Source organism: Amblyomma maculatum, chromosome 11 (assembly GCF_055883805.1).
Source record: "Amblyomma maculatum isolate TAMU_Amacu chromosome 11, ASM5588380v1, whole genome shotgun sequence".
NCBI classification, from domain to species: Eukaryota; Metazoa; Arthropoda; class Arachnida; order Ixodida; family Ixodidae; genus Amblyomma; species Amblyomma maculatum.
In genome coordinates this window covers 39,215,946-39,230,603 of record NC_139354.1, presented here as the reverse complement: position 1 = coordinate 39,230,603, position 14,658 = coordinate 39,215,946, and the positions used below count along the sequence as shown (strand labels likewise).

Genomic DNA, 14,658 nt, shown 5'->3' with positions numbered 1-14,658 from the left:
ATGCACAAAATTATATATCAGCATACTCTAATAGCCCTGCTCGGTTCTACTAAGCTATTAGTTAATTTTTGTGCACCTTGTTCTCATCACATAGTTAAGCTAGAGATTACATATAGACTTGAAGCGGCTGCTATTATTCTAAGCTTATTGGATATTTTAAACGTCTCGGCGATGATTCGGAAAAGAGAAGAATGATAGTACAATTATTTTTTACGGAATATCGATGCGACGAAGGGCAGCAGCTGCTGAAAAGTGGAAGGTGGGAATATAAACACTAAACCTTATTTCTTCGTTTGCAATTGTTCTCAACATTTTAAGGTTTTACTTTAGGTCAGAAAACTAGAAAACTAAAAACAACCGTAGGCCTATCACCATCTTTTTACGACGAAATTAAAACACCGCCGTTCAATCTTCGGAAAGCTGCAGAATACATAATGTATTGGCACGATCAGAAGCTGTTATCGCTCGCATAAGTGAATAATAGGAATAAAAATGTATTTTACGAGACAGGTGATAACATAAAGATAGGTAATTAAAACATTTGGCTAAAGTGGCCTTTTTATAAGCAGTTCAAACGAATGACATGCGTCCGTTTTATCAAATTTAGTATCGCGGTACACAAAAGTTATACAAGTAGAATTTTTGATTTCAGAAAAAAAAAGCGGTTAAAGCACAGAGCCCTTTCAGGGTTCAATCTCAAAGCCCCTTTAGGCTTGGCGCTCGAAGCCCGTAGTATTTATTGCCTTTATTCGAGCGCCGTGGCGAAATCATTGTTTGAACGAAGTCATACAGGCACACGTAACGCATACATCCAAATAAGTATTGCTGGCGAAAACTGAGAACCAGTTATGAAGCACAAACTTTACAAGATAACCATTTGCAATCAATTGCTGTCTTGGCCTCGCGTTATCAGTGTAATATGTGTTAATCTGCGCGTATACAGGAGCAGGTTACGATTTAATTCCCGATATGTATTTGGTGCCCAGTGTAGAATTGTAGTCTGCTTTCCCGTCAGCATATATTCTAAACACTTTGACCACTGCGTCTAATCTTTCTATTGGCAAGTAAGGTACCGATCTGTTGATACTGTTTTAGGCAACCGCGTATATCTGCAAACATTGTATCGGCGCAGGCAAATATTTACTGTAAAGGTTTAAAAGAATTCTGGGCAATGAAACCAAGAAAAGCAGCCGAAAAATAATTGACTTTAAGGCATTGATCAGTGAGACCAGGAATATTGCAGTTAATTATATCTGGAAATCTTTTGGTCACTTGCTATTGATAACGTTGATGCATCTCAGGTCACGCGCGCCGAGGTTATCTAAACCATGCTAGTTGCACAGGTCCAAGCAGGTTGTAATATCATTGCGTCTAAATGAAATATAATGTTAGTTATGTTCAAGAGCAGTTAGAATAAAGTAAATAGAGCTACGATGATGCGACCACGAATATCTTATAATAAGAATAAGGCCCAACATAGTAATGGCAGGAGCAAGGCTGCACAAATTCGCGATAAAGGTTAAAAGCGGCACTGCTTTGTTTGACCGAGTAGCAGCAATGCGTGATGGGTAGACGGCCTTTCTTTACAGTATCGGAAATACGTGTCATACAAAAGAATATTGTGAACTGATATTCAAGGCGGGACACAAAATAACGAGAAAAAAAGCTGTAAGAGGGGCCAATTCCCACATCTCACCTAAAACCTTAAAGTAACATGGACCGAAACAATAGTATTTATTTACGTAACCATTTCCTTAATTGTTGCAGTGGTTATTTCGTTAATGTTTTACATCATACCTGTAAAGTGCCTAAATATTATCATCAAAAGACTGAATACATCCACCACGGGGCGACGACCTTTCACCGATCCCATCCTATGGCGGCCGCATCCATCTGATCCTCGCAAACTTCTCTCATCCACGAATTATTAAACAACCCCTGCTATGCTTTTTTTTTTGTCTTGGAATGCTGTCAGTCCCTGTTAGCGACAATCGGTTGCCTTATTTTACCATAGCATAGCGTGCCTATGCACATTTCTTCCTAATTTTCGACTATAGAGCGGAATTAACTCGCGTTTGCTTTTCTACCTCCTTTCCTGCTTGCTTCCTGTTTCCCAATATTACTTAAGTCATCTTCCATCGCTAGATAACTTGCCCATAATTTATTTCTACTGGTCAGCCTCCACGTTTGTTCCCCATAAGTGAGTACCGGTAAAATATGGTTGTTATGAACTTTTCTCTTGCGAGGTACGGGAAAACGCCCATTCACGAAGCCTGATAAAGGCGCTCCATTTCATTCGCATTCTTATTGCTATCGCACTCATGTGATTTGGATCTGCAGCCATCTCCTGCCTTTTTCTCTTAACCACTTCTAGCCCCTCGCTACCTAATACAAAGAGCTGATGCTTTTCGAGGCTCGTTTTCTGCCCTACACGATGGAGTCGAGATCGGACACCGAGGCCAACCCGTAATGCAATTAACACGAACAAGTGAACTTGAAGTGGCTTTTGATGGTGACTCGTTCACTGGCTTAGGGGACGGTGCATGGCTGGACACCAAAGCTCACCGAAGGTAGTCATACTCCAGGACGATGCCAAACTCATCAGTGCACTGTTCGCCATAAAGCTCAATAAAGCGATAAAGGTGCGTTTAGCGATACCCAACATGAACAAGCAAATAGCACATTATCGGTCCGTGCTCTACAATCACAGTGATAAGGCCGCACACTAGGCTGCGCGCTGGCGGCTGTTGAAGATAACAAATCAAGATTTGCAAAGATTCGCCGCATTATACTGACTTGATCGCATCTGCATCGGCATTTCTAGCGGAAAGTGCAGTCTCTTTTTCAGTAGTTGCATAGAACGCTCTCTCATATATAGTGTATAAATGGAACATTCGACTTGGTGGTGCACTTACATTTAACAGGCCCAGTTTTGGATTTATTGTCTGCCGCAGCGTGCCCAGGTTGTCATACGCCAGGAGGATGCCCAAATCCTTAATCTTTGAGTCCCAGAGTGGCTTAATAAAATTGGTTGTGACCTTGGCCATATCGGCTGCACTGACATCGGCGTATCTGCACCAAAACATTTTCGCGAAGTTCAGTGGCGAGGTTGGTGCTGTCCGCCACCGCACCAGCAATCGCTATCATCTCATCTCCAACGATAAGGGCCTGCTTTCTTCATTGGCTCACATTTAGCAGTGTCTTCGTTAGCATCGTTCTGCCTGCCATTTACTCAAATTCAGTTCAGAACATGGGTGCTCCCCATAGCCTGTTTCTGGAGGCTGGCAGGAAGATAGCACTCGAAAGAGCTCAATAGTATTTCGAAAGCAATACTGCTCGCAGTTTGAGCCTTCAGCGTGGAACGGCGGTGACCACCATTGACCTTTGACCTTTATATGATCCCCGTAGACGACCCCAAGCTGGCAAGAGCTGCCAGCTTGGTTCTCTCGTTTCACATGGGACGGTTATGTCAGAATCAGCCTGCCAGGACCTTGGCATTCACGTTACTCTTATAGCCGTATAAGGCACGTTCATACGGCTTGATTAAAGAGGGGCTTTATATGTGGGCTGGCAGGAGCTGCCAATTTGGGTCTCTCGTTTCACATGGGACGCTTATGGTTGAATGAGCCTGCCAGGACCTTGGCAAGAAGAAGAAGACGGAGGAGGAGAAGGGAGAAGAAGAAGGAGAAGGAGAAGAAGAATGAGAAGAAGAAGGAGAAGAAGAAGGAGAATGCTCGGTCACCCGCAGCTATTGCTTTCGCTCAATATTCGGTTCAGCAGCGTTGAACTCTTCTAATTTTTTAATAGATGTCGGAAAGTTTTACAACGCAATACCGGGGCTTCAAAATTCACACCACTCAGCTAGTCGAATATTTCAATATGCAGAAATTGAACTCAGTATTTAGATCGCACTGAATACAATACCTTAGTTCAGAACTGAACTGTACGCACGGTGCTTAAATCTCGAAGCTGAACGTTGAGTAAGAGGACTCGCAGTGTACATGCGATTCGGAACATTTCAACTACTGATGCTTCACAAATCACAGAGGACGAATTGCCTTTGGCTGCCAAATTTGTAATTCATCGGAAATCAACCAGGAGTGGTGTTATTACAGGGACTACTGTACTCGCTCTCAGAGTGACATTCACAATAAACGACAACAAATTATGCTCGATAGTTTTATTAGCAACACTTTGTAGCCCGGTTATTCAGCAGAACTGTTCGGGTTGAATATTGCTCTTTATCGTTATCAAGGACGCAAGCGTACTATTTTCTCCCTACCTCTTCGTGAGATGTTAAAGTCGAACGAAAGTTTCGCTGACAAGGCTCTAGAGCCTCCCCTAGTTGCTCATTCATTGCGAGTATGCAGCTGACAGCAAGCAAAGCAAACTACCATGATATAAAATAATCTTGTGGTGGACATAATTGTGTTTACGTTTGTTTTTGTTTTTAAATTGTTTTTATCAAAGACTACGGTAGGAGACGAAAGTTCTCCCCATTTGCGCGATAAAAAGGTGATATAATTTTGATTTTTTTTGTTTGCTATTCACAAGACAAACTAATAAGGGATAATTGAGTGAGACGCTGAGAGTAGGGAGGTAGGGAAGCGGCGCACCATGTTGATTGCCTAGTTCATAGCTAAATTCGGCAGCTAGCGCTGCGCTTAAACATCCTTGCTGTGAGATGGAGCAGACGACATGGAATAGCCCCCAGAGAAGGCACCACGAGCGCTGGTGTACAACGTGTTCAAGCGTTCCCGTTAAGTGCAGGCGCCCCTGTAAAACCTTTTCCAGACCCCAAGAACGCTTTCGGGAGCAGTTTATATTCCAGGCTTCAAAGCTGTGGTGGGTTAAGAAACAGAGGGTGTACTCTAGTAAGCGGAGTTGGTCAAAACTTGCCGAGGTGCCGACAACAGCGCCATTAGGAAGGAAGCAAACTAATCCTACTGTTGTGATAATTACAAGGAAACCCTACACCAACGTACCCACTGACGAGTTTAAGGGGGCCTATAGGCTTTAACATACATTAAAAGGTGAACAATGGCGCTGAAAAAACAAGACGATCCTTTTCTCTTTGGACAACTAAAAACATTTCACAGTGGTAACGACTGTCACAACCGTTACACAGATTTACCGCACTCTTCTGACACCCCAATAGTTCAATGAACCCCGTCGGGGTGGCGCAGTGGTTACGGCGCTCGACTGCTGTGCCAAGGACGCGGCATCGAATCCCGGCCTCGGCGGCCGCTTTTCACTGCAGGCGAAAAGCAAGGCGCCCGTTTGCTGTGCGATGTCAGTGCATGTTAAAGAACCCCAGGTGGTCGAAATTTCCGGGGTCTTCCACTACGGCGTCTCTCATAGCCCGAGTCGCTTTGGGAAGTTAAACCCCACAAACCAAACAAACCAAACCAATAGTTCAATGAGGTAAAGGGCTAGCCGTAAAATGGAGTGGCCATGAAAGGAGTAAGCTCATTTTCCACAGCCTCCATGCTTGCGTTGCGCCAAAAAGAACCGCCAACTCTTCCTTACTGGTAGCTGAAAGAGACGCCGTGTCTTGTCTTCTGCGCCGCCTTCGCGTGACTCTTGAAAGCCGCCAGGCTTGCGGGGTCGTACATGCTGCGCACCTCGTAGAGTTCGGACCAGACCTCCATGTACACCAGGAAGTTGCAGAGGCCGTCGGGAGGCATCTGACGTTCGTACAGGGCTCGGTAACTCACCGTGCAGAAGATAGTGTCATTATGAGCGGTCACGAGGCTTTTGGGGACCGGGCTGGCAGTGGAAGGAGGCTCTGCGTCATATTAAGAACATGGACTAAGTTTCTCTTATGATAGGCATGGCAAACAACCCTGCATGCACAAAACTGTGGGTGCGACGAGTCACATTCTTTGTGAGTGCCCCATATAAAGTGAGGAAAGACTGTAGAGAGATTTAGCTTACCGTGATCCGCGATCCACTACCGTTATCTGCCACCGCGCGTTTCACTGCGCATGCCCAGATCCCCTTGACGCCAATAGATGGCGCCACATACTTGAAGTCGGCCCATACACCTGCCGCGTCGGGACCAATCAGCTTGTGCGCCACGCCCACGCGCGGTAGAGGGGCACGGTGGCGGATCACGGATCACGGTAAGCTAAATCTCTCTAGTGTCTGTGCCGTACACTGGAGCATCTAGATGGACTCCCATTGACTGAAATTAAGATTTTAGGTCCCTGGCCACGGCGATCGTCTGCGGTGAAGGCCTCCCAGGCACTGCTCCGCTTTGTGAAAAGCGCAGGCCTAATCGAAAGACTATGAGTTTGCTGTTACGTGATATGACTGTGACGTGATGTGACTGTACTAACTTCAACCATCCCTCTCTCACAACTTTTATATCCACTCACCCCCTTCCCCCATTGCATGGTAGCAAACCGGTTGCTTCTACGGGTTAACCTCCCTGCCTTTCCTCCTCATCTTCCTCCTGGATCAAGTGTATGCTACAAGTTGTTGTGGTTAATATCGCTCAAATACAAGAGGACTGCAATGCTAGGGCAACAACGGTAATGAGCCCTATATAAACCACAAAAAGAGGTTTGATAATAAATGAGGAGGTGTCAATTTAACTATCGAGAATGATCAGAATACATAGAGGCCATAAAGCTCACTTCAATACCTAAACGCTGTGCTGACAAAAGCATCTCCGTTACTGATTTGTTCAGTATGAACGTAGCTAGCATTTTAGCTTGGTTATACCTAGGAATAGAGATTATAAGCGGACGAAAAAAATGTTTCATTATTTTCATTTAACGGGGATAATATGAAGCAAAAATAATACTTCTCCAAAATACATCCTTTTCGTTTGCAATACGATTCACATTGCAGGAGAACTGAGGTTTCACTGACAGATCGCAGTAATTTATTTAGCTCACTCTGTAAGAAAACATTCAAAAATTACCATCGAAATTTTCAGATAGCGCGCAATGACATAACTAAAAATTTGTTACGTCACACGCGCGCGTGCGTGCGTGCGCACACACGCACACACACGCGCACGCGCACACGCACGCGCACGCGCACGCGCACGCACACGCACACGCACACGCACACGCACACGCACACACGCACACACGCACACACGCACACACGCACACACGCACACACGCACACACGCACACACGCACACACGCACACACGCACACACACACACACACACACACACACACACACACACACACACACACACACACACACACACACACACACACACACACACACACACACACACACACACACACACACACACACACACACACACACACACACACACACACACACACACACACACACACACACACACACACACACACACACACACACACACACACACACACACACACACACACACACACACACACACACAGAATAACATGAGCATCCAAAAATTTTCGAAGGGCCTTCTGCGGTTAAGATTAGCTCGAGCAAAAGTGGGTTCCACTTTCAGTTGATTTGGTGGTCAATGCGTGGGAATGTGCGATGGGTCGGCCTGATATGAAAGAACGCAAAAGAAGAGTGGCTATAATTTGTTGAAAAAGGACAGCACGGAAAACGTTCTCCGTCTTTGACGAACATTGACTTCACCACCTGGGAGGAATGGGAGACCCTCTACGCTCTAAGGACCCGGTCCGGCAAAAGACCGTCACAGACCGAGCTGCCGACGTCATAAACCGTAGGAACATGAAAGTTTGAGTGTAGTGGGGCCGTGCGGGGGCCCAGGGGCCTGCGCGCCCCGAACTCCTCTGTTAAAATAAATGTTTTTTACTACTATTACTACCCCGCCGGGGTGGTACAGTGGTAAGACGCCCGACTACTGTCCGGAATACTCGGGTTGGAACCCGACCTCGGCGACTGCGTTTCGATGGAGGCGAAACGAAGGGACGTCCGTGTGCTGTGCGATGTCAGTGCACGTTAAAAATCCCCAGGTTGTCGAAATTACTCCGTAGCCCTCCACTACGGCTCCTCTTTCTCTCTTTCCACTTTAACTACCACCTTCCTTCCTTCCGGCGCGGTTCAGGTGTCCACAGACACAAGTGTGACAGATACTTCGCCTTTCCCTTCCTGTGAACCAATTATTATTATTATTATTATTATTATTATTATTATTATTATTATTATTATTATTATTATTATTATTATTATTATTATTTGACGAACATGTTGAGGGCTGTTTTATTTCTGTTACGCTTGCTTATCGCGAATAGTTTTCAGATATGAAACGGGCGGCATTATTTTGCAGAGACTCCAATTTTGTTACTAGGTATGCTTGATAGGGGTTCCAACTAAGAGCCGTAATCCAAATTGGAGCGCACTAGCGTAGTGTGTATGCTGATAGCTTTGTGTATGCTATAGCTAAACTCAGGTCGCGTCTGAGGACGCACAGTGTTTGGAAGCCCTGTTTATATAACCGTATCTATGTGACAGTTCCATGAAAGGTCCTATGCTAAATGCATTCTTAAATATTTTGTGATGGTTAGCTACTTAATACGTATGTTGTTCAAAATGTAATGACATGATTCGGTGCTTAAGGACATTTATCAAGCCATTCCTGCCTCTTGTCATTGAAGAATGGAATTCATTCCCCGAATGTATTCTAACCGAACGAGATGCTTCTAAATTCCGGTAAATGCTCTCTTTACACTTACAATCCTAACGTGGTAACTGTTGCCTTTCTGTTTTGTCATTGTATGATTCACTGTACCTGTCTGCTTGAATTTGATACACATGTATTGTTTTTCACCTTTGCATTGTAGCCTGCCTTACAACGATTGTGTCACCTATTTTGTTTGCTTTGACCTAAAGTGTCATATCTTGTTCCGATGTCTCCCCCCGCCCCCCTTGTGTAATACCCCTCGTAGGGGTTTTAAGGGTCAATAAATGATGACTTTGATGAGATGCTGTAGCAAATCTGAGAGTTGCTTATTTCCGCTTGCCATTGTGTGCACCAATTGCGAATCTTATTAAGGTCTGACTGCAGATGAGTACAGTCCGAAAGATCAACAATCTGTCTGTATATCACGCAGTCATCCGCAGATAATCTGACCGTGTAGTTTAGGTTGTTACTGATATGATTAATATAAACTAAGAACAAGATAGGTCCGAGTACGGACTCTTGTGGCACTCCAGATTTAATGGGGGACTGGAACGACGAATGGCTATTAACAAATACTGATTGAGATTGATCAGACAAAAAAACTATCGAGAAATAAACTTACAATTTATGTTTAGATTCTCAAGCTTTTTTATTAGACGAGTTTATGTGGGACTTTGTCGAACGCTTTGGCGAAGTCTGTAAATACGGCTTCTATTTCAGAGTGAGCATCAGGTCAGTAAGCAGTTCAAACAGTTGTGTTTTGCACGATCTACCGTGCCGGAAGCCCTGTCGATTGGGGATAGGGACTTCTAACTATGGTCGTATTTACTGATGAGAAAATAAGATTAAAATTTAAACATAGCTTTGCCGTCAGTCCGGTTGAAGTTTTTGGTGTGCACTTCGACAGCAACTGCGATATTTAACAGTATGCTTTGATAACCTGTGACGCATGCAGGTGCGCTTCCCAAGACAGGTAACTGATGGCGGCGACACTAAGAGATATTTAGCTTACCGTGATCCGCGATCCGCCACCGTGACCATCTACCGCGCGTGGGCGGGGCGCATAAGCTTATTGGTACCGACGCGGCAGGTCTATGTGCCGACATCAAGTTGTGGCGCTATCTATCGGCGTCAAGGGGATCTGGGCATGTGCAGTGGAACGCTCAGTGGCGAATAACGGTAGCGGATCGCGGATCACGGTAAGCTAAATCTCTCTACTATCTGCAACTTTTCGATATTTTCTAGCCAAAAGAATCTATTTTGAGAAAAATATGGTGCCTTTCTTGATAGTATGCGGCAGGGCACCGACACAGGAGAACGGAAGCTTGAGGATTGTCTCCCGCCACTGTAGCGTGACACTTCTGAGGATGCCCCCACTCCTGCTTACCTGCAAATTGATCCGGTGTAGGCGACGTGGTCATATCAGCAATCGTTTTTCTCCGGACAAACCGTGTCGTAGGAGCCGGTGCCGTGTTCTTGACGACGAAGGCTGGCCCTCCTCCACCTCCTCCTCCTCCTCCTCCACCACCATCACCACCACCACCTCCTCCTCCTCCTCCTCCGTTCTTGCTACCTTCGCCTCCATCGTCATTGTCTATATTCTCCGGATTCGGTACGCTCGCTAGAAAAGTGGTTAAGGAGTGTGTCACCGGTAACTGTCAACACCATCGGTGAAATAGATGTCAGATGCAATTGAGCACGAGGACTGAACTTATAAGCGTGTCGAATGCCATGGAGCAGCAGGACTAATGAGCGCATTGACACCACTGACTTTTCGGACAGTGTGGCACATTTTATTGCGAAAGCAATACTGCTACCACTTCGAGCCTTTGGCGTGTCGTGGCGCCTCCATACATGACTTTTCACGTGACCATGTGACGTCACGCCAGACCGAAAGACGGGGCCCCAGCTCGCGCCACCGGATGGTGGCGGCGAGTCCATACACGGCGCTGTATCGCAGCCGAGAGAGGGCGCTCGCTGTTTGTGACGTCACGCTAGGCGGATAAATGGGGCTGTGGCTCGGCTCCTCGCAGTAGTCGGGGCGCAGCCGCCGAACAAGGCGCAGCCAAGGGTATTGCTTTCGCAATCTTCCAGGCTTAACCAAGCTAAGCCTTCAGCCAACTTTTTTTATTTCTTTGCATTTGATGTCCACTCTTAGCGAATTCCTGCGACGTGCAAGACACGTTCATGCGTGATAAATTTTCACCGTAGGCTTCAGTTACGGTCAGTAGTCAGGCGATAGCTGTGAATTGTCGTCAGCTCTAATGGGTCAAGAGACACAGTGTCAAGCGATAAAAATTACAAACAAGCCCCTCGAGGCGCTAAAACACTTGTTCATAAAAGAGACGCATGACTCCGTCACATAACTAGGCCATCTTTACATCTCACAGTTAGAGCGGAGCCACGCTACGTCCCTTCTCATTTATAGCTTTGAATGGTTTTTCATTAAACGGTCCTTTAACGCCACAACACATATGAAGGTAAAGGGACGCGGAGAAATGTTGCTTCCTATTTTAGTTTTATTGATAGTGGATCGCTAGCATCTTTCAGGGCGTGTAGCTGACGATTGTGCGGCAAAAACGCATTTACTACTAGGAAATACGTAATAAAAAGGAAGGATGGTTATTCGAGATAGAACATGCTAGTGCATTCATGCTTTAGAGATCCGGGATTCAGTCTCTCAACTTGAGTATAGTTCGCTCAAGAAAACAGACGTATTTCTGACACTTCGTATTGCACTGTTCCATATATCTAGCAGATTTAAGCGTCCTTTTCGAGAAAAAAAACTTTTTTTTCTCGTGCAAACGCGACATTCTAGAGACACAAACTTTAAACTATCGAAAGCTAAACAAGCAAGAGACAAACACCAAAGCAGAGAACCACAGGACAAGTGCGGACTAACAATTAAAAGTGTTTTTTTTTTAAAGACGGAACACAACATATGGAAAAAATTGACCACCCTTTCAAAACGTGGACAATTGCCAAAAACACGTGTTGCTACGTAGGATGAAGGCACGCAATCTCACTTTCATGTAGAGAAATGGATGGTTTGCTAACGCACAACCTTGTTTTTTTTTCTTCATGCAGTAGGGCCTGCATTATCTCACAGGTTAAGGGGGCCGGGGGCTTGTACAGTCGTGAGAAAAGGTAGTATACAATACTCAGCCGGTGGCGAAGCTCGAGAAAACTGCATGCCAACATTATTTAGCAACAGCTATCTGAGATTTAGACAATAACGGCGGTGCCTCACTTTATCAACATGCATGTGTCACTGTCGCTGTCCCTTACACTGTCGCTAGATGGCACTGCGGTGCAGTTTTCCAGAGATCTGTCACCGGCTGAGTGTTGTATACCACTTTTGCTCACGACAGTACATGATATCACAATAGCGCAATGGAGTATAGCAAGAGTCGCAGTCACGGACGTGGTCACCGAAAATAGTAGATTTGTTACCATGCAAGTTATTTGCATGCTCATTCAATCGTGTATTAATGCGCCGCCCCGTCTTACCAGCATAATTTGTTAGGCGAGTTGGTAAACATCCATTATTAATTTAAACAGCGCGAACAAGAACACACAGGACAAGATAAAAGGAAGCCACAGTACAAGCGCTGACTCACAACTATGCCTAAGCCGTTACTGCAAGACCCAGATGAAAACAAACACGGCGAAAACAAAACAATCACGTGAAACAACCCCTGGGTTCACCTGCTGCTCAAAAAGTCACTCAAAAAAGACATCTCTTTGCTTGAAAGAGCAAGAGAAGTCTTGCTGACATACTTATTGTACGTTGAAATAAAATATGATTCAACTCTCTCTCTCGTCATCTTTTCTTTGTGGCGATACAAAATCCTAACCTGGTCAAACATAGAAGTACACTTCTTCTTCTCCTTCTTCATTGTTTCACATGAATGGCAATGTGAGACCAGAAATGTTTTGTCCTTGCCACTTTCCAAGTTGTTCCGGTGTTCCAGTAGTCTCTTGTTAATACAGCGTCCTGTTTGTCCTATATAACAGGCTCCACAAGAGAGTGGAAGCCTGTACACAACACCAGTCTTGCATCCAACAAATGGGTCTCTATGTTTCACCCCACATTCTTGCTTCTTCGATTCTCTTTCCCTTTGAATAGCCGGGCAAATTTGTTTTTATCTGGGCCTTGGAGTAAAGGCTTAGGCACAGTTGTGAGTCAGCGCTTGTACTGTGGCTTCATTTTATTTTGTCTTGCGTCTTCTTGTTTGCCCCGTCTGCCCGATGTACACTTCTCCACATGACATTGGGATTTTATAAACTACACCTTCAGCGCATGCATATAGTAGCATGCTTAACCCCACATGATATTTCACGTTCTTTTTGGTGCTCAGCCTTTCTTTCCAAAATAGCACAAACACTTTTAAGTTTCTTAGGTGCAGAAAAAAACAACCCCTATGCGTTGACACATTTTTAATATTGCGTGCCAAACGGTGTGCATAAGGGAGAACGGCAAACTTTTTTTTCCTTCCCTTTTTCCGCACTAGCACCAAATTTGGAGTTTTAGGCTTTTTTGCGATCTTGTTACATCCTAATAATAGAACATTATCCGGGTAACCAGATGCACTGAGTCTTCAAATTTCATCATTGAAGATGTCTATTACCATATGTTTACAAGATTTTGATAAAGCAGACATCAGAGATGAGACCACAACTCCTTTTTGTACTCTCTTGGAGTGATGCGATTTAAAATTTAACAATGGCTTTTCTACCCCAGTTAGGTATTTCCAGCAGATACGGCCCGTTTCAACTTTCAAACGCAGATCCAAAAATTGTAGCTTACTATCACCCGTGACCTCGAAGCATCTGGTTACCCGGACGATGTTCTATCACCCATGGCCTCAAGGCATCTGGTTACCCGGATGATGTTCTGCTTTTGGGCTGTATCAAGATAGCCAAAAAGCTTAAACATCTAGCTTTGGTGTCTTGCGCAGAAAAAGGGAAGGAGAGAAAAACGTTTGCCGGTTCTCCCTTATGTATACACCGCCTGTCACACATTATTAAAAATGAGGCAAAAAGATATGGCATAGGGGTTGGTTTTTCTGCACCTAAAAAACTTAAGTGTTTGTGCTATTGGAAAGAAAGGCTGAGCACCAAAAATAATCTGAAATGTAGGTTTAAGCATGAAACAAAGTATGTGACATGCGCTGAAGGTGTAGTTTATAAAATCCCAATGTCATGGGGACAAGTGTACATCGGGCAGACGGGACGGCGGTACATTAATATACGTTTGAAAGAGCATGCAGATACCTTGAACGCTAACAAATCTGCTATTCTCGTTGACCACGTCCATGACTGCGAATCTTGTTATCCTTCATTGAACTATTGTGATATCCTGTACAAGCGCCCGGCCCGCTTAACACGTGAGATAATGGAGGCCTACCACATGAAGAAAATAAGCTTATACGCTAGTAAACCATCCATTCTTTTGTCTACATGAAAGAGAGATTGCGTGTCTTCATCCTACGTAGCAACACGTGTTTTTGGCAATTGTCCACTTCTTGATAGAGTGGTCAACTTTTTCCACATAGTGCTCCATCTATGAATAAACTTTCAGTTGTGAGTCAGGTCTCGTCCTGTGGTTCTCTGCTTTGGTGTTTGTCTCTTGCGCTGTTTTCCTTTCAATATGTTCCACCAACTCGTCCGTTTGGGTATAGTGTTTAAACTATCCTAAGTGTTTTTCGGAGGAGATACTAAAGACGAGTTTATCCAAACGTTCTTCCTAAAATAATTCCATTGCCCTTCTGGTTAACGTTTTAGCATTTAATGACGAAGAAGTTGGAAATAAAGCGTTTCCCGCCGCTATACCCTAAACCATTACATATGATTCATGAGCAACTACCGTGATTACCATCAGCGAGTGGCCGCTGCTTTACCTCACCCAAGTCACGCTTCTTCTGGGGGCTCCTGTTTACGCAGTTTGAGTCTACCACAGATTGAAATTTCCAACCGCTCCTTTTTATTACCGCGTTAAGACTGAGTAAATCACCAGCTGTCCCACTGAACCC

General features: G+C 44.8%; 1 protein-coding gene across 1 annotated transcript in view; it reads right to left on the bottom strand.

The window, feature by feature from the left end:
• Positions 1 to 5,525: 5,525 nt before the first annotated feature.
• The window catches only part of LOC146173567 (uncharacterized), a 42,571-nt gene continuing 33,438 nt past the window's right edge, over positions 5,526 to 14,658 (bottom strand). The window contains exon 3 of the mRNA XM_084585224.1: positions 5,526 to 5,769. Coding sequence (XP_084441350.1) covers positions 5,526 to 5,769 — 244 coding nt within the window. The remainder of the gene's footprint in view (positions 5,770 to 14,658) is intronic.